Source organism: Chelmon rostratus, chromosome 20 (genome assembly GCF_017976325.1).
Source record: "Chelmon rostratus isolate fCheRos1 chromosome 20, fCheRos1.pri, whole genome shotgun sequence".
NCBI lineage: Eukaryota > Metazoa > Chordata > Actinopteri > Chaetodontiformes > Chaetodontidae > Chelmon > Chelmon rostratus.
In genome coordinates, this window is record NC_055677.1 from 687,501 (window position 1) to 710,000 (window position 22,500).

General features: G+C 48.1%; 2 protein-coding genes across 4 annotated transcripts in view; one reads left to right on the top strand and one right to left on the bottom strand.

Moving 5' to 3' along the window:
• Window positions 1-3,831, bottom strand: part of acvr2ba (activin A receptor type 2Ba) — a 30,232-nt gene extending 26,401 nt beyond the window's left edge. The window contains exon 1 of the mRNA XM_041960995.1: window positions 3,727-3,831. Within this exon, the coding sequence (XP_041816929.1) occupies window positions 3,727-3,778 (52 nt within the window). The 5' untranslated portion in view covers window positions 3,779-3,831. The remainder of the gene's footprint in view (window positions 1-3,726) is intronic.
• Window positions 1-22,500, top strand: part of LOC121623616 (NACHT, LRR and PYD domains-containing protein 3-like) — a 377,011-nt gene that overhangs the window by 51,327 nt on the left and 303,184 nt on the right. The window lies entirely within an intron of this gene.

Sequence of the window (22,500 nt, forward strand, 5' to 3'; positions counted from 1 at the left end):
CGGATTCCACCTTAAATTTCTCCTCCGGCATAAACGAACTCTGGCTGCATCCTGTTTGGTGTGTATCACGTTGTCGTCAGTGTCCTCTGTGTTTATTATATCGTTGTACTAGTGTGCCGCATCATTCCCGACACGCTTCGCCACAAAGTCTCTGCACCATTTAAATAAAGTTCTGAGAGTTTGAACAAAACCTGTCACGCAAAACCCCCGTGAGTCCGTCAGCTGGACGAAGCTACAATAAAAATGTGATCTGACATGATTCTTAACAAGGTTAGGGCTAAATACAGGTGGATTAATGAGCACACACACACACACACACACTCAGGTGCTCCAGGTGACGCCTGTTCACCTGTCAGCCTTTAAACTGACGGTCGACGTGGACACGTGTGTCTCTATGAGACGAACACGGAAACACACTGAGGTCCCGTCATTCGACTGACCAGCCGTGACAGCAGAATGACATCACTCAGCTCTAACTGCTAATCCACACACACACACAAACGCAGCGTCACACATTTATTCCATCCGACAGGTAACAAACAGGACCAGCAGCAGTGTTTCTCTGATGAAGTGTGATGAATGACACACAGGAAGTCCAGCGTGAAGCTGATTCAAAGAAAAGGATCACCCACTTCCTGCCGGCGAGGCACCAAACACACGCTAAAGCAGGAAACGCTGCAGTAATTGGTGTCCTTTCCTGATTGGCTGACCTCTTAATTGGTAGCTGGCAGTACAGAGTGAGCTGTGTGTGTGTGTGTGTGTGTGTACTCGCATGGGACAGCATTCATTAAGACTTGTCACAGACTTCATCACCGCTCCTTCACAGTGATTCTTCTTCTGTGTTGCAAAACATCTGGAATCAAAAGAGACACTACAACTCCCAAGATGCAGTTCACTAACATACAGTGAACGTAAGTGTAAATACTGACATCGCTGCACATGTATTACAAGTAGATTCATTATCAGGTCATTAATAAAGTCTTATCAATCAGTTAATACTGATCAGCTGATGTCCAGCGTCAAGCTGCTGATGGTAAATGTAGTCCACTGAAGCCTCTAGATGTCTGAGCGGCGTCCTGACGCAGAGGACGTTATGGACGAGGATTTACCAGAGACATACGACGGAGGACATTAACCTGCGGCTGTGCAGGAGGACCAAACACGCCCGCTGATCCCATGTTTCCTGCAACAACCAACAGCCCGCTCCCATCCGAGCACGCCAGCACCCACACGGCTAGCTGCGTTAACTTTAAACGATGGCGCCGCGGCACGAAAGGCTCGATGCCGGCTGTCCGTGACCTGACCGGAAGCTGCAGCTTCTCCACGTCTGCTGTGGTTTGACGGTGAGCCTGTTGAACGCGGTGTTTGCGCGTTGTGCTGCTAATGTCGTAATTATTGAGAGGGTAATCATGTGACGGCGCCCCCTGCTGTCATTCTTCAAAATATTCTCTGCCTGCAGTCAGTTATCAGAAATTTTAATTTTGAATATTGATTAGAAATCCCATATCAGTTCAATATCCATGTAGAGTTTATCATTGGATTACTGTAGTGCTTTAGTGTGTGTGTGTGTGTGTGTGTGTGTGTGTATTGACCTGGAGGTAAAGCTGTGAGCAGAAGAAGAAAACGGTTTCTCCACAGAGGCTGATAAACGTTCCCTTTGTTCTGACTGTACAAACGTGCTGCTGCAGCCCTTCAGAGCTCACACTGCAAAATATACATGTGTACACACACACACACACACACACACACACACACACACACACAGCAGAGACCTGCAGCCTGTGTGTGTGTGTGTGTGTGTGTGTGTGTGTGTGTGCAGTAATCTGTGTGTAGTATGGAAATATTGTCAGGAAGAAAACACCAGACAGAACAAGAAGGTCAATATATTCTCAGAGAGATCAAGAGATCTATAGCAAAGTCCCTAAAGGCCGATACTGCAGAAATACTACAGAAATACTACAGAAATACTACAGAAATACTACAGAATTTCAACAGAAATATAACAGAAATATTATAATAATACTACAGAAATATGAGATAAATATGAGGTAAACTCGTCACCACAGTGACTTCAGTTCTGAGGCTCCAGGCTATCGCACATCCAAACCTCCACCTGAAGTGTGGTGGCTGCGTTGCATTGTGGGAAGTGTAGGCACAGGGAAAAACTGATCCATCATCACATCGCTGTCACTGATTTCTCTGTTAAACCGATCAGACGACAGGAAATATGACAGGGACGTTATCAAAATGTCACCAGAGCTGCAGCAATTAGTCGATTAATCAATTAGTCAATCAGAAGAAGATCAATCTGCAGCTGTTTTGATCATGAAGTCACTGTCTGCACGTCTGAACTCGGCAGTGTTTCCTCACAGGAAGCTGAATATTTTGACCTGCTGACCTGATTCTGATTGATTTCTGAAGGTTTACAGATTAGAGATTAATCGATGGATTGAGAAAATCATAGTGAGGAGAAGCTGCACGCCTCCACTCCACCCAGCCTCATAGCCTGATTATTGATCAGCTGCTAACAGACACATTACAGGAGTGAAGACCAGCAGCTCAATCATGCACATGACGTCACAGCACGTCACTGATCAAAGCCTGCAGCAGCGATCGATCACCAGAAACAGTGATGGAGGTCCAGGATTGGTCCAGGTGTATCAGAGCAAATCAAACACCTGAGCAGCCGGCTCGAGCTTACGCTTCCCTCCAAAACATGACGGGAATATTATGGGATTTTTGACATCGCGCGGGTGTAGTAGTATTTTTCCAGCACGCACGCGCACACGCCTCCTCTCCACTACTACGAGGCCACATGACCGAGCTGCTCCATTCATCCACCCGCCGGGTGTCGGAGTAAAACGCGCGTGGACGGAGCGCGTGCAGAGACAACGAAGACGATCGATCTGTCCGGTTATCGGTGATTTTAGAGGCTCGAGCTCTCTGCTGCCGCTCTGCTGATCGATTATTGATCCGCCTGCATGCCTGAGCAGACAATGGAGCAGCAGCGTGCAAGCACACACACACACACACGAAAACGCACGCACACACACGCACGGCTGCAGCCAAACACAGCTGACAGTGAGTGTAAATGCAGCCGGACTGAAGTGACTCCTGACGCGCGAGCGGAGCGGAACACAAACAAAGAGGCGGACTGAGTGTCCTCACATCCTCCATCAGACCCGCAGCCGCATCCCGCCTCACCGCGCGCAGGTTCACGTGCAAAATGAGGACACTGACGGATTACAGAATCCTCAGTCCACCTTTCATGTGAGGCCCAGCAGCAGCAGCCTCAGAGAAGCTAACGTGAGTCCTGATGATATGAATGTCTCCATCAGTCCAGAATCCTTCAGCACCATGTGGTGGTGGTGCTGCTGCTGCTGGAAAACACTCCAGCTGCATTACAAACAGCTCACAGGCAGGACCAGGTCCCGGGGATCCCTCTAAAAACGAGAATCTCCGCGGGCTTTGGTAGTGAAACATGCACCATGTGGCTATTTCTACTAGAAAACCCTGTGATAACAGAACCACACGCGCGCGCGCAGCCACAGAGAAAACACCGCACACACCAACAGCGCGTGCGGAGCGGTGTGTGAAACACGCCTCGCGGGGGCTTCGCAGTACTCTGGTGGTATTCTGGTGTTTGCAGGCTGCAGTGTTGCAACCTGCAGCCCTTTCACCCACAAACCCGCAGCAGAACGGAACGGCGAGGCCGGCTCTCTTTACCTGCACACAAAGTTCCCAGCAGAAGCGCACGAGAGAGCCAGGAGAGCCACATATTCCCTCTAGTTGGAGACGGTAGCCGCTGCGCCGCCAGGTCGAGTCCTGCTGTCCTCCGGATCCTCCTCCAACATTTAAAACACAAGTTACAGAGGCGTAGAGGGACGCTGCGTAAAACCGCGACCCGCAGCCAGGCCCGGACTCCGGGACAGCGTTTTTGTCCAGTGGGCTTTTGTGTGTGCGTGTGTGTGTGTGTGTGTGTGTGTGTGTGTGTGTGTGTGTGTGTGTGTGTGTGGTAATAATCCAGCCAGCAGCCTCCTCCTCCTCCTCCAAAACGCAGCAGACCCGCACAGGTCTACGGAGAAGTTCCCAGCGGATCCGGAGCCATGCGGGGCGGGCAGCGGCGGCGGCTCAGCCCGGGGTCACTCGCAATCTCAGCCCGCAGATAGTTCCACTCCAGGCCGCAACAAACAGTCACAAAGGGGCGGTTGGAGGTGTGAAAACAGCCCGCAGCCCAGCTCTCTCGTCCCGGCTCTCCCTCTCTGTCTCAGGCTCGCAGCCGCTCTCTCCACCGCCTCGTCCTCTCTCTCTCTGGTCGGGGCTGCTGGGGACAAGCAGGCAGGATGATGCGTCAAGCTGCACGAAATCACCCACATCCTCTTTCAAAATAAAACGCCGGCTGCGCCTCTTCTATTACCTTAAAGTCAAACATGGCTGATCCTGACTTTCTTCAGACTCGGTGTCTTTAAATGTGACTGTCACAGGACACATTAATGGATGATTTTATGAGATCATCTCCACCTTCGTGTAGAGTGACAGTCCAATGTGACCTTTGGGTCGTGTCCTGTCATCTGCTCTCATTTAAATTAAGGGGAAATTAAATATAGGGACAATTTCAGTCTTCACAGAGGAAATCTGGACTGTGCAGTTCTTCAGATGGTCCACATGTCCTGACTGAATCAGTCCACATTCACGCACGTGTCTATAGTGATGCTCCAGCTTAAATATAATGTTAAACTTTCACAGCAAATATTCAATCACTCTTATTATAAATCCAACTATTCTCCAGCCATGCACGGATTATGAGACAATGGGCCCCTGGATACACACGTAAGAGGACCCCCACCCTCCAGCAGAGGAGCAGGACCCCCAGCCTGACATGTCTATTCCATTGACTTTCCTTCACTTCATACAGAGGTTCTGGTCCAGGGCCCCGATCCAGATCCAGAACAAGCTAAGACATGCAACGTAGGAAACTTTTATTGTGATAATCTAGACCGGATGTCTTGTGTTTCGGTCTGACTTGATGATGTGCGATGCACCCAAGATGAACTGAGTCCAAAATGGCTCCTAAAGAGAGAGAGACACACACACACACACACACACAGAGAGAGAGAGAGAGAGAGAGAGAGAGAGACAGAGAGAGAGAGAGAGACAGAGAGAGAGAGAGAGAGAGACAGAGAGAGAGAGACAGAAAGAGACACAGAGAGACAGAGAGAGAGCGACAGACAGCGAGAGAGAGAGACAGACAGAGAGACAGACAGAGAGAGAGAGACAGACAGAGACAGACAGACAGACAGACAGAGACAGACAGAGAGAGAGAGAGACAGAGAGAGACAGACAGAGAGACAGACAGACAGAGAGAGAGACAGAGAGAGACAGACAGAGAGACAGACAGAGAGAGAGAGACAGACAGAGACAGACAGAGAGACAGACAGACAGAGAGAGAGACAGAGAGAGAGAGACAGACAGAGACAGACAGAGAGACAGACAGACAGAGAGAGAGACAGACAGAGAGACAGACAGAGAGAGAGACAGACAGACACAGAGAGAGACAGAGAGACAGACAGAGAGACAGACAGAGACAGACAGAGAGACAGACAGAGAGAGACGGACAGAGTTGTGCAGTGGGAAGCAGCCTACCTGTGCTCAGGTGGAGGTTGACCACTCAGACGTGGCTCCACCTCGTCTCTCAGACTGTTGTGGACTGCGTCTCCACTTTGAGTCACTGCTATAGTGAAATGTGTTGGCGCTGCAGAGGTCCAGGTGGGCTCAGTTCATCTGATGATGAGTAAACGTGATGATGACCTCCTCCTCCAGTCGTCACCTTATGATGAAGACGCGTTTGAAAAGCTCCATAAAGAAACGGCCCAGCCTGTCCCGTCCGTGTGAGACAACACATCTGAGGACAGTCTTCATCACACCTCAGCAGCTCCACGAGCCACAGATCAGTCAGCACCACAGTGACAGCTAGAGGTCGACCGATTATCGGCCGGGCCGGAGTTTTAGAGTTTTGACGTATACCGGTATCTGCCTTTTTTAAATCCGATGGGCCAATATCAAGCAATCAATTAAAAACTGGGTTAGATGCAACCGCCCCCCTCTCTCTCTCCTGCCACTTCTGTCTCCAGCACTGTTCCGCCGACGCCGCCATCTGATTGGTTAAGCAAGCCACAGTACGCTAAAGTGGCAGAGCCAAACTGAAGCAGAACTACCAACGTTACAGTGTGCAGCAGAGTGACGTAAGAGCGGAGTAAACCTAGCTCGTAGTAGCTCCCCACATGTCTGTGAAGTACTTGAAACAATGCTGGTGGTCACATGGATGTAGAAACAGTCCGTGACAGCAGAAGCCGGTGTGTGAATCAAAGTGAAGATGAGATGCTGTGGGACATTTAGTGTTTAACAGTTGGTCTAAGCTCCTGCAACAAGGCTGCTGATAATATTGATATGGAAATAGTGAAAGTAGTAAGAAGAGTGTGTGTGAGAGTAAACTTCAGGAGTGATTTATCTGGAAGTCATTTCAGACATACAGACATGAAGACATGCAGACATACAGACATACAGACAGACAGACATACAGACATACAGACACACAGACAGGCAGACATGCAGACATACAGACATACAGACACACAGACACACAGACAGACAGACATGCAGACATACAGACATACAGACACACAGACACACAGACAGACAGACATGCAGACATGCAGACATACAGACAGACATGCAGACATGCAGACATACAGACAGACATACAGACATGCAGACATGCAGACATACAGACACACAGACATACAGACATGCAGACATACAGACAGACATACAGACATGCAGACATACAGACAGACATACAGACATGCAGACATGCAGACATGCAGACACACAGACATACAGACATGCAGACATACAGACATGCAGACATGCAGACATGCAGACACGCAGACATGCAGACATACAGACATGCAGACATGCAGACAGACATGCAGACATACAGACATACAGACACACAGACACACAGACATACAGACATACAGACAGACATGCAGACATACAGACATACAGACAGACATGCAGACATGCAGACATACAGACAGACACGCAGACATACAGACATACAGACACACAGACATACAGACATACAGACATGCAGACATGCAGACATGCAGACATACAGACAGACATACAGACATACAGACAGACATGCAGACATACAGACATGCAGACATACAGACATACAGACAGACATGCAGACATACAGACATGCAGACATGCAGACATGCAGACAGACATGCAGACATACAGACATGCAGACATACAGACATACAGACAGACATGCAGACATACAGACATACAGACATACAGACAGACATGCAGACATACAGACATGCAGACACACAGACATGCAGACATGCAGACATACAGACAGACACGCAGACATACAGACATACAGACATACAGACAGACATGCAGACATGCAGACATACAGACAGACATACAGACATACAGACAGACATACAGACATACAGACAGACATGCAGACATGCAGACATACAGACAGACATACAGACATACAGACAGACATGCAGACATGCAGACATACAGACAGACATGCAGACATACAGACATACAGACACACAGACATACAGACATACAGACAGACATGCAAACACACAGACATACAGACATGCAGACATACAGACATGCAGACACACAGACATACAGACATGCAGACATACAGACAGACATGCAGACATACAGAAACACAGACATACAGACATACAGACATACAGACAGACATGCAGACATACAGACATGCAGACACACAGACATACAGACATACAGACAGACATGCAGACATACAGACAAGCAGACACACAGACATACAGACATACAGACAGACATACAGACATACAGACAGACATGCAGACATACAGACATACAGACAGACATACAGACATGCAGACATGCAGACACACAGACACACAGACACACAGACATACAGACATACAGACATGCAGACAGACATACAGACAGACATGCAGACAGACATGCAGACAGACATGCAGACAGACATGCAGACATGCAGACATACAGACAGACAGACATGCAGACAGACATGCAGACATGCAGACAGACATACAGACAGACATACAGACATGCAGACATGCAGACACACAGACACACAGACACACAGACAGACATACAGACATGCAGACATACAGACATACAGACATGCAGACACACAGACACACAGACAGACATACAGACATGCAGACATGCAGACATGCAGACATACAGACAGACATGCAGACATACAGACATGCAGACATACAGACATACAGACAGACATGAAGACATACAGACATACAGACATACAGACAGACATGCAGACATACAGACATGCAGACATGCAGACATACAGACAGACATGCAGACATACAGACATGCAGACATACAGACAGACAGACATACAGACAGACATGCAGACATACAGACATACAGACATACAGACAGACATGCAGACATACAGACATGCAGACACACAGACATGCAGACATGCAGACAGACACGCAGACATACAGACATACAGACATACAGACATACAGACAGACATGCAGACATGCAGACATACAGACAGACATACAGACATACAGACAGACATGCAGACATGCAGACATACAGACAGACATGCAGACATACAGACATACAGACACACAGACATGCAGACATACAGACATACAGACAGACATACAGACATGCAGACATACAGACATGCAGACACACAGACACACAGACATACAGACATACAGACAGACATGCAGACATACAGACAAGCAGACACACAGACATACAGACATACAGACAGACATACAGACATACAGACAGACATACAGACATGCAGACATGCAGACACACAGACACACAGACACACAGACATACAGACATGCAGACATGCAGACAGACATACAGACAGACATGCAGACAGACATGCAGACATGCAGACAGACATACAGACAGACATGCAGACAGACATGCAGACATGCAGACAGACATACAGACAGACATGCAGACAGACATGCAGACATGCAGACATACAGACAGACAGACATGCAGACAGACATGCAGACAGACATACAGACAGACATACAGACATGCAGACATGCAGACACACAGACACACAGACACACAGACAGACATACAGACATGCAGACATACAGACATACAGACATGCAGACACACAGACACACAGACAGACATACAGACATGCAGACATGCAGACACACAGCATGCGGCTGCATGTGACCACATGAGGGAAACACCATGAAAACATCAGTGACACGGTCACATTATCACACATGTGGTCATGTTCACCTCACCTGCTGAGTGCTCCTGTCAGCGTCAGTCTCATTTTAACGCTGTTCCACACGTCTCTCACATTAGCAGAGTTAATAGTTAATACTGTTCGTGTTAGTGTGACTGTTTTTGTGATCCGTCTGAATATCTCATCATTAAACTCTGACGGCTGTCACGACTTTGAACTGATGTTTCAAGACAAAAGCAGGAAACGTACTGACAGCAAGACGGAGACAGAATCACCTCCTCTGTTCCTCCAGAAACATAACTACTGTGTCAATGAAATAATATGGATAATATGGTCAACAGCAGAGGCATGATGGGTAATCAACACTTTCATCATTGTGCTGCAAACTGGTGGGAGGAATCCGAAACAAAATATAAAGAAGAATAAATACGGTAAAAATGTGATCAAGGATTAAAGTCACTGTGTGTGGAAATAAGAATTTACACAGTTCTGCAATATCTTTCAAGATATTTCATTTAAACCTTTTCTTTACTGTTTCAAAGGTGATAATTCAGTGTGGATTTACATCAGATCACATCATTTCTTTGTATGAATGCCAGTTAAAACCTCCCAGCTGTGGTTCTTCAGTGGAGCTACAGAGGAGGAACGAACAGAAGGACAGAAGAGCACAAACATATCGAATAAAATCTAAAATTAAAACCGCCTTCCTGAGCTCAGTGAGTCCACCCCCGGACACAGACGCAGGCAGAGGTGTGTCCTTCACTGCTCGGCTACAGGTGGTCCACGGCGCCCCCTCCCCTCACCGCTGCAGTCCCGAGGCCTCGGAGGACAGAGGTGAGCTGGAGCTGAAGCCTGGGGAGCAGAGGGTGAACGGACACCTGCAGCTGGTTGGCTGGATGGAGGCTGAGCTCCGAAGTTTGGGAAAATGTAACAACACTGATGTTCTGCTGAGGATAGAAAGCCTCGGTAGGGTCTGCTGCCTGAAGACACAAACCGGACTGTGCTTTAATGTCTCAGAACTCAGAACAGGTGGAGGGTTTTGAAGAACATGTAGGGTTTATGAGCTACAGTGAAGTTCTTCAAGGAACCACGACGTCTCTTTCATTCAGTTACAGGCTGCGTGGCAGAAGAGTGCAGCTGAGTCGCAGCCCGAGTCCGGTCCGGATGGAAGTTATCAGTCCGACTCTGCCTCCTCTCTGTGGACGCTGCTCTGCCATCAGCCGACGTTACATAAGTTCAGACAAAACGCAGACACGAACCAGACAGCTGTGTTATTCTTGGCTGTGGATCAAACACACATCGAGAAACACACAGACGAGAACGGCTAACATGCCTGAACAGGAAACACACACGCACGCACGCGCACGCACACGCACACACACACACACAAGAAAACACACAGACACACACACACACACACACACACACACACACACACACCAGCATGCACACGCACACGAACACACACACACACACACACACACACGAACACACACACGCACACACGCACACCAGCATGCACACGCACACGAACACACACACACACACCAGCACGCACGCGCGCACACACACACACACGAGCATGCACACACACACGAGCATGCACGCACGCACACACACACACACACGAGCATGCACGCACGCACACACACACACACACACACACATACAGACCATGTGTGTTGGGGCTCTGAGATGCTGCACATGTGGACATCAGTGGTCCATCACACGGCTCACAGTGTGTCCAGGCGTCTGCAGCACAGAGACCACGAGCTGCATGAGACCACAGAAACAGGAACCTGATACCTGATCAAACATCTGACATAAAGTGTGATGTGTGGCGTGTTTGGCCTGCTGTCATCCCCAGGTGGTCGAGTACTGACCGACCTTCTGCAGCAAAGTCTTTCTAAACGCTGGTGAACATGAAATGGTTACAGTTTGGTTTAGGCACCAATACCCGGTTAGGTTTAGGAGAAAATCACGGTTTACGTACGTGACGTAACTTAAATAAGTAACGTAAGTGAAAAGAAGTCAAAGTCCAATGTGTGAGCCATCCATCCACCACAGCCTCCATACGCCAACCTTTTCGCTCTTTATTCCGCGTCACCTTGCTCTGAGCTGCACGTCGTTGTCAAGGCTGTCGCTCGCCAGTGAGTCACAGGAAGCATCACAGGCTGCGATGCTATCGGACGGAAACTGTCGGTATGCTAACGGCTAGCTGCCGAAGAGAAAGTCGCTCTTTTCTAAGGAGATCCAGGAGCTTTACTACTTTCTTCATAAAGAGCCCGACAACGAAGCTGCTGCATTCATGGAGTCCATGACATTCATGTTGAAATGCGCGCTCAGTGGGAATGACACCAGTCTGCCCATTTACAACAAGACCTAAACAAAAGGACAAGTCTCGGTTCAAAGAAAAGTTCCCTCATGGCACCAAGAGGCATCCAGGACCACCACTGAGGACCTGCCTCCACACAGGCCGAGGAACGATGGATTTGTACTGTTACAAGGTCATCTGTGAAGGTCCTCGGTCAACCAGGTCCCGGCTATCATGGGGGGGCTGCACCAACGGCAGCTGGACTTCCAGAAGGCCTCTTCACTTGTCACTGACCGCTGTGGGGTCCCAGGTGTTTAACCTGTGTGGGGTTGTTATTAAGGTCACTGATGCCACCTTCCGTCTATCCATGAAGCACGTTCAAGCTAAAATGAGGCTGAATGTTGTTAGTTTGATTCCTGATCTGGACCTTTGTTGCGTGTTGTCCCTCTTTGTCTTTCTGTCTCAGCACCAACATGTCTTTAATGAGTATTTTTACTACTGTTACTACCACTGCTGTCAACGCTGTCTGCAAACAGAGTGTGGACGGTTGACAGAGATATGAAGAGGTACACAGCTGAGTGTGTGTGTGTGTGTGTGTGTGTGTGTGTGTGTGTGTGTGTGTGTGTGGTCCAGAGGGGAGATAAAGTATTTCTGTTGAACTGTGAATCTAAACCCCCGACAAGCTTTACTACTGATGGAATCATTATTATAACTCAGCCTGACACACACACACACACACACACTTTCAGACACATCACCCTGCAGGCATTCTGTAAAACAAAACAGCAGCTCTCCCTGATGCATGCACACACACACACACACACGCAGACACACACACACACACACAGACACACACACATATACAAAAATGTGTTAGCTTGCTGCACACGTGTTAGCTACTGGTTGTTCTGGGGCTTGATGCTAACACATTAGCATCATCTGATCAGAGATCCACTTCACTTGACCAACGCGAACATTTCTTATGAAAAACAACATGAGCTCATACTTACAGGCAACAAACCAGCAGCAATGTGCTAGCCAATCACAGCGCAGTAGACAGACTGCTGTCTTATGTAAAAAAAAAACAAAAACAAGCGCTCCACACTGACCAGCGACGGCATCCTCCACGGGTCAAAACTCAAAGTCTCAAAAGGGTTAACATCTATTTTTTAATGTCATTATGGACGGACATCAAATACTCAACGTCCTCTCATGGTCCCATGTAGACATGAACGGACCTGCCAGTTACTGATATATATACAGTTTATATTATCGTTTTTTTCAGTTTCGTCTTCTTTGTGCTATTTTATGGAAATGTAAACCTTCATCATCATCATCATCATGAATGGAGCAAAAGGAGCCGTTAACAGGACAGTCAACAAACGTGAGTTTGAAGAATAATTCTTTTTTAACAGTTTTGTCTTCACAGGGTGAACTATCACAGGACAGCTCAATCCAAGACCCCAGAAATGACATTTAGCCTCATTAGGACTGAGACCTGGTCCCCATGAGGACTGCTGGTCCCAACAAGGTGAGTGTTCATCCTGGAAAAGCTCCCTAATAGGTAACAAAAACACACACAGACACACACACGCTGCTACCCAAACTGCTGCCTGAAACCCTGTTGTGCTGTGTGTGCGTGTGTGTGCGTGAGTGTGTGTGTGTGTTATATTGTTCAGGGTGTTACGTCGGTATTGTTGTTGTTGTTGTTTGCATCCACAAATAAGCCACTAATCCAATAAAGACTCAGGTGGGAAGCTGAAATTCACCTGTAAATTCTCATTTCAGCATTTTTTAAAGGAAGCCTCCGGCTACGTGACGTCTGATAAACATCCTCAAGTGATGTCACTTGAGTCATGAAAAGTCTGCAAATGATTGGAGCGGTGTTGCTCGCGGGTCGCACCCGGCACGGCGGCGGCCGGCAGAGCTGACGATTCCATCAGAAGCACCGCGGCGTGTTTCAGAGGCAGCTCTCCGCTCTGTAGTGGCGTTACGTTCATGAACAATCCGAACTTTTCAGCGTTGTGCCTCATAACCTGATGTGTCCATAGAAACTGTCTGGAAAAGGGCAGGCATCTTCAAAAATACTTGGCAGGTGATTGGACAAGCCATCTGTCTATCACCAACTATCAACTTCCACCAATCAGCTCGATGCATCGTGTAAATGGAAGTGAACGGAGGCAGTGTGGTCTGTATTAGCTCTGGTTCAGTTTTTTAATTCACATCACAGATCAGGTGTCGTGTCTTTAGGCTGCAGGGACGTCTGTTGACTTGACCTGAGGGCATTTTGTCACAGTCAGGCTCAGGTGAGTCCAGATCACCTGATCTCTCTGATGCTGCTCCAGAGGTGTGAGGAGAAATCAGTGGATGCTCCTCTGAGGTAAGTTGATGATCTGATCAGTCTTTCTTTCAGGTTGCTGTTGAGGATCCTCTAAATATTACAGTACCCATGAGCCTCAGCTGTCGTTGCTATGGAGAAGCCAGTGAGACTGCGCCATGGTTACTGGATTGATCCCTGACTGATCCAGAATCAGAATTAACTGATCTAAACAGTTAAATGTTTTATCTGGTTCCTGCATACAAACACTGCACACAGCAGCAGAATTTGAAGCTCTGTGATTGGATGTTTGTCGGTGAAATGCATCTTGGGAGTCGTAGTTGACGTCTCTCCTTGAGTTCTTATGTATCGAAGGGTCAGATGTTTTCTAACACAGATCTTGATGGCTGTTGATGTTTCACCAACATTGAATGGAGGGAACATGAATGGGACCTTCGCTCATCCTCACACACAGCAGGTGTGTCATGGGACCAGAAGCACAGGTGTGACTGAGTCCACTGACCTCCTCGATAAACAGACTGACTGAAGGAGAGTCTGCAGCTCTGATTGCTCCTTTTCCTGCCACAGAGGAAGAATGGCCTCCCTGCAGGCACAGTTAGTTCTGTGGTTCACCCCGCTCGCTGTGTGTGTGTGTGTGTGTGTGTGTGTGTGTGTGTGTGTGTGTGTGTTGTGGGGTGAAACCAGGTAACTACAGAGTCATGTGCATGCAGCTTTGCCTCACTAACCTCCATCTCTATTGCATTTCCTGTCTGCCTGCCGCCATAAAGCTGTACGATGGACGGTGGCATTAAGAGGAACCCCCCCCACATGCACACACACACACACACACACACACACACACACACACCTGTCTGCCTGCCGTTAAAGTGAACGGCTGAGCATGAGGAGACAGAAATGGTGATTGGAGCATTAGGCTTTCTATCAGCGACTATAAGTCTCTGAGCATTCCTCTGGGTGTGAGACACACACACACACACACACTGAGGCAGATATACACAATCACACACACACACACACACACACACAGAAAAATATATTAATAAAGTGGGTGATTTACACAGCTGTATTAAAGGTGGATCTCCCCTCACTCTCTGATTTACACACCAACAGAATGGCTGCCTCACACACACACACACACACACACACACATACTGAATATAAGAACATTCGAATACACACACGATCGGCCATACTGATGCATGAAAACAGAAACATACACTTTGGGACGCAGGAGAAAGCTGACAACTGAGCAAATACCTGTAAAAAACCCAGAAGTAGACCACACCGCAGGTAGACGACCCCTCAGGTAGAGGACTCCTCAGGTAGACGACCCCTCAGGCAGACGACCCCTCAGGTAGACGACACCGCAGCTAGACGACCCCTCAGGTAGAAGACCCCTCAGGTAGACGACTCCTCAGGTAGACCACACCGCAGGTAGACGACCCCTCAGGTAGACCACACCACAGGTAGACGACCCCTCAGGTAGAGGACTCCTCAGGTAGACGACCCCTCAGGCAGACGACCCCTCAGGCAGACGACCCCTCAGGTAGACGACACCGCAGCTAGACGACCCCTCAGGTAGAAGACCCCTCAGGTAGACGACTCCTCAGGTAGACCACACCGCAGGTAGACGACCCCTCAGGTAGACCACACCACAGGTAGACGACATCTCAGGTAGACGACACCGCAGCTAGATGACCCCTCATGTAGACGACCCCTCAGGTAGACCACACCGCAGGTAGACGACCCCTCAGGTAGAAGACCCCTCAGGTAGACGACTCCTCAGGTAGACCACACCGCAGGTAGACGACCCCGCAGGTAGACGACACTGCAGGTAGACGACACCGCAGCTCGACGACCCCTCAGGTAGACGACTCCTCAGGTAGAGGACACCGCAGCTAGACGACCCCTCAGGTAGACGACCCCTCAGGTAGACGACCCCTCAGGTAGAAGACCCCTCAGGTAGACGACTCCTCAGGTAGACCACACCGCAGGTAGACGACCCCTCAGGTAGAAGACCCCTCAGGTAGACGACTCCTCGGGTAGACCACACCGCAGCTAGACGACCCCGCAGGTAGACGACCCCTCAGGTAGACGTCACCGCAGCTAGATGACCCCGCAGGTCAGTTGGTTGGTATGGTTGGTTATGGTGGAGCTAGGCTAGCAGTTTCCCTCTGCTTCCAGTCTTTGTGCTAAGCTATGCTAAACACATCCTGGGGTACCGGACAGACTTCATGTCTTTCCTGTCAGGGTTTATTGATAGTTCCTCCAGTCTGTTGTTCACATACAGACACCTGCTGCTTGTACATGACATCACCTTTCTTCTTCCTCTGAAACATTTTATCTGCCTCTCTGTGTTCTTGTCACTCTGTGTTTGTATTCATCTTCATCTTTTCTCTCATATCGCTGCCTCTCTGTATTCTCCTCAGTGTGATTGGATTCACTGCTCTCTGTGCACTGTGTCTCTGTAAGAGCTGAATGACAATAGAGTCCAGACCTGGACCCTGAATACAGAGAAGACTGCCTCACTTCATACATGACATGAAGGTTGATATCAACGTGAACTGATTTTTTGTATTTATATGTTATCATCATTTATCCGACGTCATTCCGGTCACATGCTGCAGAACCAGATTCTGTGCCATGAAGTGAACGACTGATTCAGGTTAATAATAATTCACATGTAATGATCATGCTAACACGAGTGCAACAGTAAGCTGTATCACTGGCTCACAGTGAATCTGTGTGTTGGTACGTTCTCAGGAATCTCTGAATCAAAGTTTGAGTAGTAACTAATTCTCGACTGGATGAAAAAGCTAACGAGCGTTATCTTGTGTCGAGCTGCTTCTTAATCTCAGGATGATGAACAGAGCTCGTCTTTGTTCCAGGGGAAAGCGTCAGACGACGTGCTACACTAAGCTAAGCAATATCAGCATGCTAGCGTTGTCATCATGCACATGTTAGCATTTAGCTCAAACTAGCACTGTGCCTTGACAGCTCACAGAGCTGCTAGCATGACTGTAGCCTGGGATGTCTGGTTCCTCCTCAGTTTCCAGATTTTCACAGTCTGATCACGTTGCTCTAATTTCTGAAGTAATTGTTGTTGTTGGTTTTAATGTTTGATGCAAGTTAGTCAATTTTTTTGTCTTGTAGGGGTTTAAGCTTCCTGCAAATGTTCCTAAAATCAAAGAAAAAAAAAGTTATATAACTTATTTTGACAATACAAGACACGAAAACCACTCACACACGCACACACACACACACGCAGCAGTGTGCTGCGTTAGCGATGTTTCATCAGTCGGAGCTGTGAGCAGAAACAGGGAAATCAGAGCGGAGCTGTTAACTAATGCATGGATCCTCCTTAAAGCACTGCTGATGGAGGCAAACACACACACACACACACAGACAGACTTAAGTCGCCCGGGGTTGTAATATTCACACACTCTCTCACACTAACTTTGCTCTAGGATGTAGAACGCTCTTCCTCCGCCCACACACACAAACATACAGACACACTTTCACACACGTTGTACACACATACGAGGTGGAGGGAAATCAGCAGCAGCACCGACACATTTCACCGTAAATCAGACCTTTTCTTTGTCTCCGTTGTTTCTGGACCATCAGGGATGTTTTCACTGACCTGGTTCTGTATTCTTATTACTGTCAACACATCTCATATTTATACTCAAGCCAACAACATGTCAGTCTGTCTGTCTGACTTCCTGTCTGTGGCTACCTGCTCCACGCCCATTGGTTCCTGCTGCTACGTAAATCCTTAAAAACATCCTAGAAATACAGAGTTTCACGTTCAAAAGATTCAGCGACGCTTCATCTGCAGTTTCTGTCCTGCATGTGCTCACACCACAGACCGGATGAAGCATCTACACTGTCAGAAGTGTGTCTGTGTGGACCAGGTTTCTGCAGACGAGCAAATGCGAACACTCTTTCCTCCAAACTTTTCCTGTCCACCTCCTCCTCATTCTCATCCCTCTCCATCTCTTTCCTCCTCCCCTCCCACTCACATGGGTCTCTCTCGCCTCAGACATACTATAGCTCGGTCGCCCTGCCAGTCTGTCGGCTGCTTATATAACAGCTTTATGTAACGGTCTATAAGACGAGCCGGCGGCCTTGTAACAGACAGAGGGAGGAAGAAGAAGAAGCAGTTTCTCCTCTGTGCTGATGATCCCATCAAGCTGTCGGGAGAATTTCATTCAAACTTCTGCAGCAAAAGATTTCAATGTGAATTAGAAGAGTTTGTTTCCATCAGCTGGGTCAAAGTGAGAAAAACTGCTTCCTGAATGGAACATAAAGGATAAATACTGAGAGAAAAGTTCTGTTTCAGTTCTAAAGTGCTGACTGAAACACTAAAAATCCTTCAGCGAGCTCCAGGTTCAGCTCTGAGAGGTTCATGTCCACCATGAAGGTCGGATCACACACACTTGATATCACTGAGTTTCCACTTCAGCTTTTCCTTCATCTCCATGAATTACTCCAGACAAACTGACTCTGGAACAGTGTGACTTTGTCTCCACAGCAGCAACGAGGCCCCTTCCCTGACTCTCCTTCTGAAGGAGGTTTTAGCTTCTTAGCCGTTAGCTCGCTGAGCACAGACCTGCCTGCAGAACAGCGTCTCTGTCAGGATGTGGTCTGTGGAAGCTGCTTGTTGAGCATCAAACTCCATTGAAGAGCATTAACTCGATCCAGGAGCGTTTGTCCTGCAGCTTGTCCTCCTGTTTGTAGCTGCGGCGACTCTTCAGTTTGTCCGTCTTCATCGCCGTGAGCTCGTCCCCACAAACTGACTGAGACAAACTGGTTTGACTTTTACTTTAAAAGAAAAATAACTGTCCGTTTCTCTGCATTTACTTTTGTTTTGTTGACAGTCGCCATGATGCTATGACGTGATATCAACCTGCATTGCGTTCAGGAACTGCTGGGAACATGTTAGTCTACTATTAGCCATAAAAAGTCACTGTATTTTTTGTATTTATCAATCGACACACAGGTCGGATACAATGCTGCTAGAGGAGACGTCGGAGGATTTGTCAGGATTCTTCATCTGGAGAACAGAAATCTGTGCCGTTCCTTCCAGTTCAGTGTGGAGGCCTGAGGTGCAGCAAACAGGTGTGCCTGCAGGTGAGTGGGAAGCCTCTTGAGTGATAGGAAACATTACCATGAGCAGAAAATGTGAAAACACAGTAAGCTGAACCCATGACAGTAAGTTAGCAGCACAGGTGTTATGTATTAGCCCTGTGTGGCTAGCATAGCATAAACACATGTATGAATGGGCATTATGTCAAATGTTGTGTGTTTTTAAGCTGATTGAGTCAGTGGAACTGCAGGAATATGTAACTAAAGGGGAACACCATGTGTTCTTCACAGCGTCAAAACTGCTGATCAGCTTTCTTATGAAACTTTAAATGTTAATCATATTAAAAATAGTAATCAAAAATAATCCAAATGTAGCAGGTTTAGAGGACAAATCTGATCAGTCTGCATGCAAACTGAGACTTTACTGTAATTAGTGTTAGAGCCTGAAGTCTGAACCACATCTCCAGGAACATCTTTCACATCAAGGCTGCTGCTAATTATTATTAATGAAGATTCACAGCAGGAAAACATCTTTAATTCAGATTCTGAATGAAATCCATCTGGTTTCAGAGAAAGAAGCGACACAGCTCCAGACTCTGTTTGCAGAACATCATCAAAAAAACCAACATGTGTGTTTTTCATACTGAAGCTGGTCTGAACCAAACCACGCCACCTGATCTCCTGCCTTGACCTGATTACTGCCACTAATTAGGTCTTTCATGAGCATGTGAATGTGATGTTAGACTCTGCTCATTTAAAAAGGACGAAGGTGCTGCAGCGCAGACGGCGACGGCGACGGCGGGCTTCCTGCTGCGAGCGCAAACACTGAGCTGCAATGTTAAAGAGCTGAACGAGGCAGCAGCCGCATGTTTCTGATGGGGGGGGGGGGCGCATGAATGTCTGAGTTCGATGGACGAAGGTGAAAGAGAAGATAATTGAGGTGAAGAGTGAGGAAGAGGAGGAGGAGTGAAAGCGATCAAACACAAATAGAACCTGAACCTGATCAGATGTTCAGGGTTCAAACACACTCACAACTCGAGTTAGTACAACAACAGGGAGTCCTCAGAGAATGTGTGTGTGTGTGTGTGTGTGTGTGTGTGTCTCTGTGTGTGTCTGTGTGTGTGTCTCTGTGTGTGTCTGTGTGTGTGTGTGTCTGTGTGTGTCTGTGTGTGTCTCTGTGTGTGTGTCTCTGTGTGTGTCTGTGTGTGTCTGTGTGTGTCTGTGTGTGTCTCTGTGTCTCTGTGTCTCTGTGTGTGTGTGTGTGTGTCTGTGTGTGTCTCTGTGTGTGTGTCTCTGTGTGTGTGTGTGTGTGTCTGTGTCTGTGTGTGTGTCTGTCAGCTGATTGGTGCAGAGCTTCAGCTAATAGAACAGCAGTAACTCAGCATCAGTCTAACGAACTGATGCGACTCAAACACAGCAGCAGCTTCTTGTCACTTTGGCTGATTGCATTATAATATTCAGGTCATATTTAGTAACACTTGATGTCGAGAGGTTAATGAGTCGGCAGCAGACTGAGGCTGAACAGTGAGGAAACGTAACGAACGGCGGGCCGATAACGAGCAGAGCGAGCCTCCCTCTGAGGGTCAAAGGTCACAGCCTTCCCTTCGGCGTCGCAGATCGGTTCGCATCAGCCGGGGCTTCAGAGTGGTGAGACTGTGCATCATATGAATTAAATTTAGGTTTAATTACCTCGCTTAATGCACGTCAGGTGACGTGAGGCGGCCATGTTTGTTCGGTTCCATATCATCGAGCGTCAACAGCGCGCTCAGTTTTACAGTTAGCGAGCTTTTCCTTTCAGCCGTCGCTGACGTTAATTTTAGAGAAGTGTGGAGGATTTAGTGGCATCTAGTGGTGAGAATGCAGATTGCAACCGATCCCTGAAAGATGCAAAAACATGAAAGTCCCTCTCTGGAGTCAGTGTTTTTGTCTGTTCTGGGCTACTGTAGAAACATGGCGGTCCAACATGGTGGCTGTAGATACAAAGACTCATTCTCAGGTGACAAAAGTGCAAAGATTCTTCTCTTCAGGTGATTCTACACTGATGAAAACACAACTGTGAATGTTATGTTCCATTATGTGCCTCAAACAGGCATCAAATCCTCCACACTGGACCTTCATGCATCAGACGGGCGGAGCTCCGAACTCCCCCAGCAGCCCTTCAGACGGCCGGACAGTCTGCTGTTCGCCGCTGCAGATTACCTTCAGCTATCATCACAAACACCCGGCGGGCCGCGCTCTCATGCATTTTACATGCAGAGGGGATTCTGGGATTAGTTCTGCATGCAGGACCTGCAGCCTCCCAGAGTCCGGTCCAGCAGCGCGAGCGACGGCCGACAACACGGTCGATACTGAGTCTGATCAGACCTGCTGCCCTCTTCAGTCCCTCTGGGTCCCGTTCAGCTTCATGTCTCTGATGTTGAGACATGGCTGACCTTTAACGCTCCAGGTTACGCAGCAGTCGTAAAGTTGTCGATGTTTAAATGAGAAAATGTTTCATGTCGACATGGATGCAGACACACGACCCTCGACGCTGCCTTCCGCCTCATCAGCATGCTGCAGCGGCCTCGTTAAAGAGCGCGAAGCTGCCACATCCCCGGAGTGTGTCGTCAACCAGGCGGCAAAACACACAGTGTTCCAGGACATGAGAGTGTGTGTGTGTGTGTGCTGAGGCGTGGTTTTCTGTGTGTGAATATGTGAATGTTACAGCGTGTAAAGCTGTGTGTGTTGGTCTGCAGGAGACATCTGAAACTGTCCTCCCAGCACATCCTGGAAAAATTCATACAGTATCTCACCAACCCTGGAAAAATGGCCCCCCTCTGTCTTTACATCTGGAGAGAGCTGGTTCAGCCTGGACCAGTCCCCTGAAAGCAGCTCAGTGATGGTTCAGTTCAGGACACGAGGCAGAGCATCCAGCGGTTCGATCCTGCAGCAGTCGCTGCTCTTTCCCCCGATAGGCCGGACCACGCGTGTTGTTTTCTGTTAATGAACTGCTTTTGCTCTGCTCCTCAGGTTTTCCTTCCTTTCCAAGACTTTCTGGAGCTTCCATGACTTCAGTTCTTAACATCCAGACTCCGATTCTAACACGACCTCCTCGTCAGTCACTACCGGGCCCTGAAAGCCACCTTTGTTACTGTTCCCACACACTTCAAATCCAAACCCGTCACATCACGTCTGACCTGGACCAGAGCCGAGGATCGTCCTAAAGCAACACTCCCTCTGGTCAGTCTGAGTGTCCGTCGAAGCCACGAGGTTCTTAGAGATGATCAAGAACACTGTTGATGATGCTGAAAGGCACCGGGATGGAGACTGACACCACCTTCTCTGTGGTTGTTGGACGGTGAAGCGACACAGTCACAGCTGGAAAGTGACTCAGGAAGGAGACTGGACACAAGCAGAAGCTGCAATCACACATGACGATTTTTAAAACCT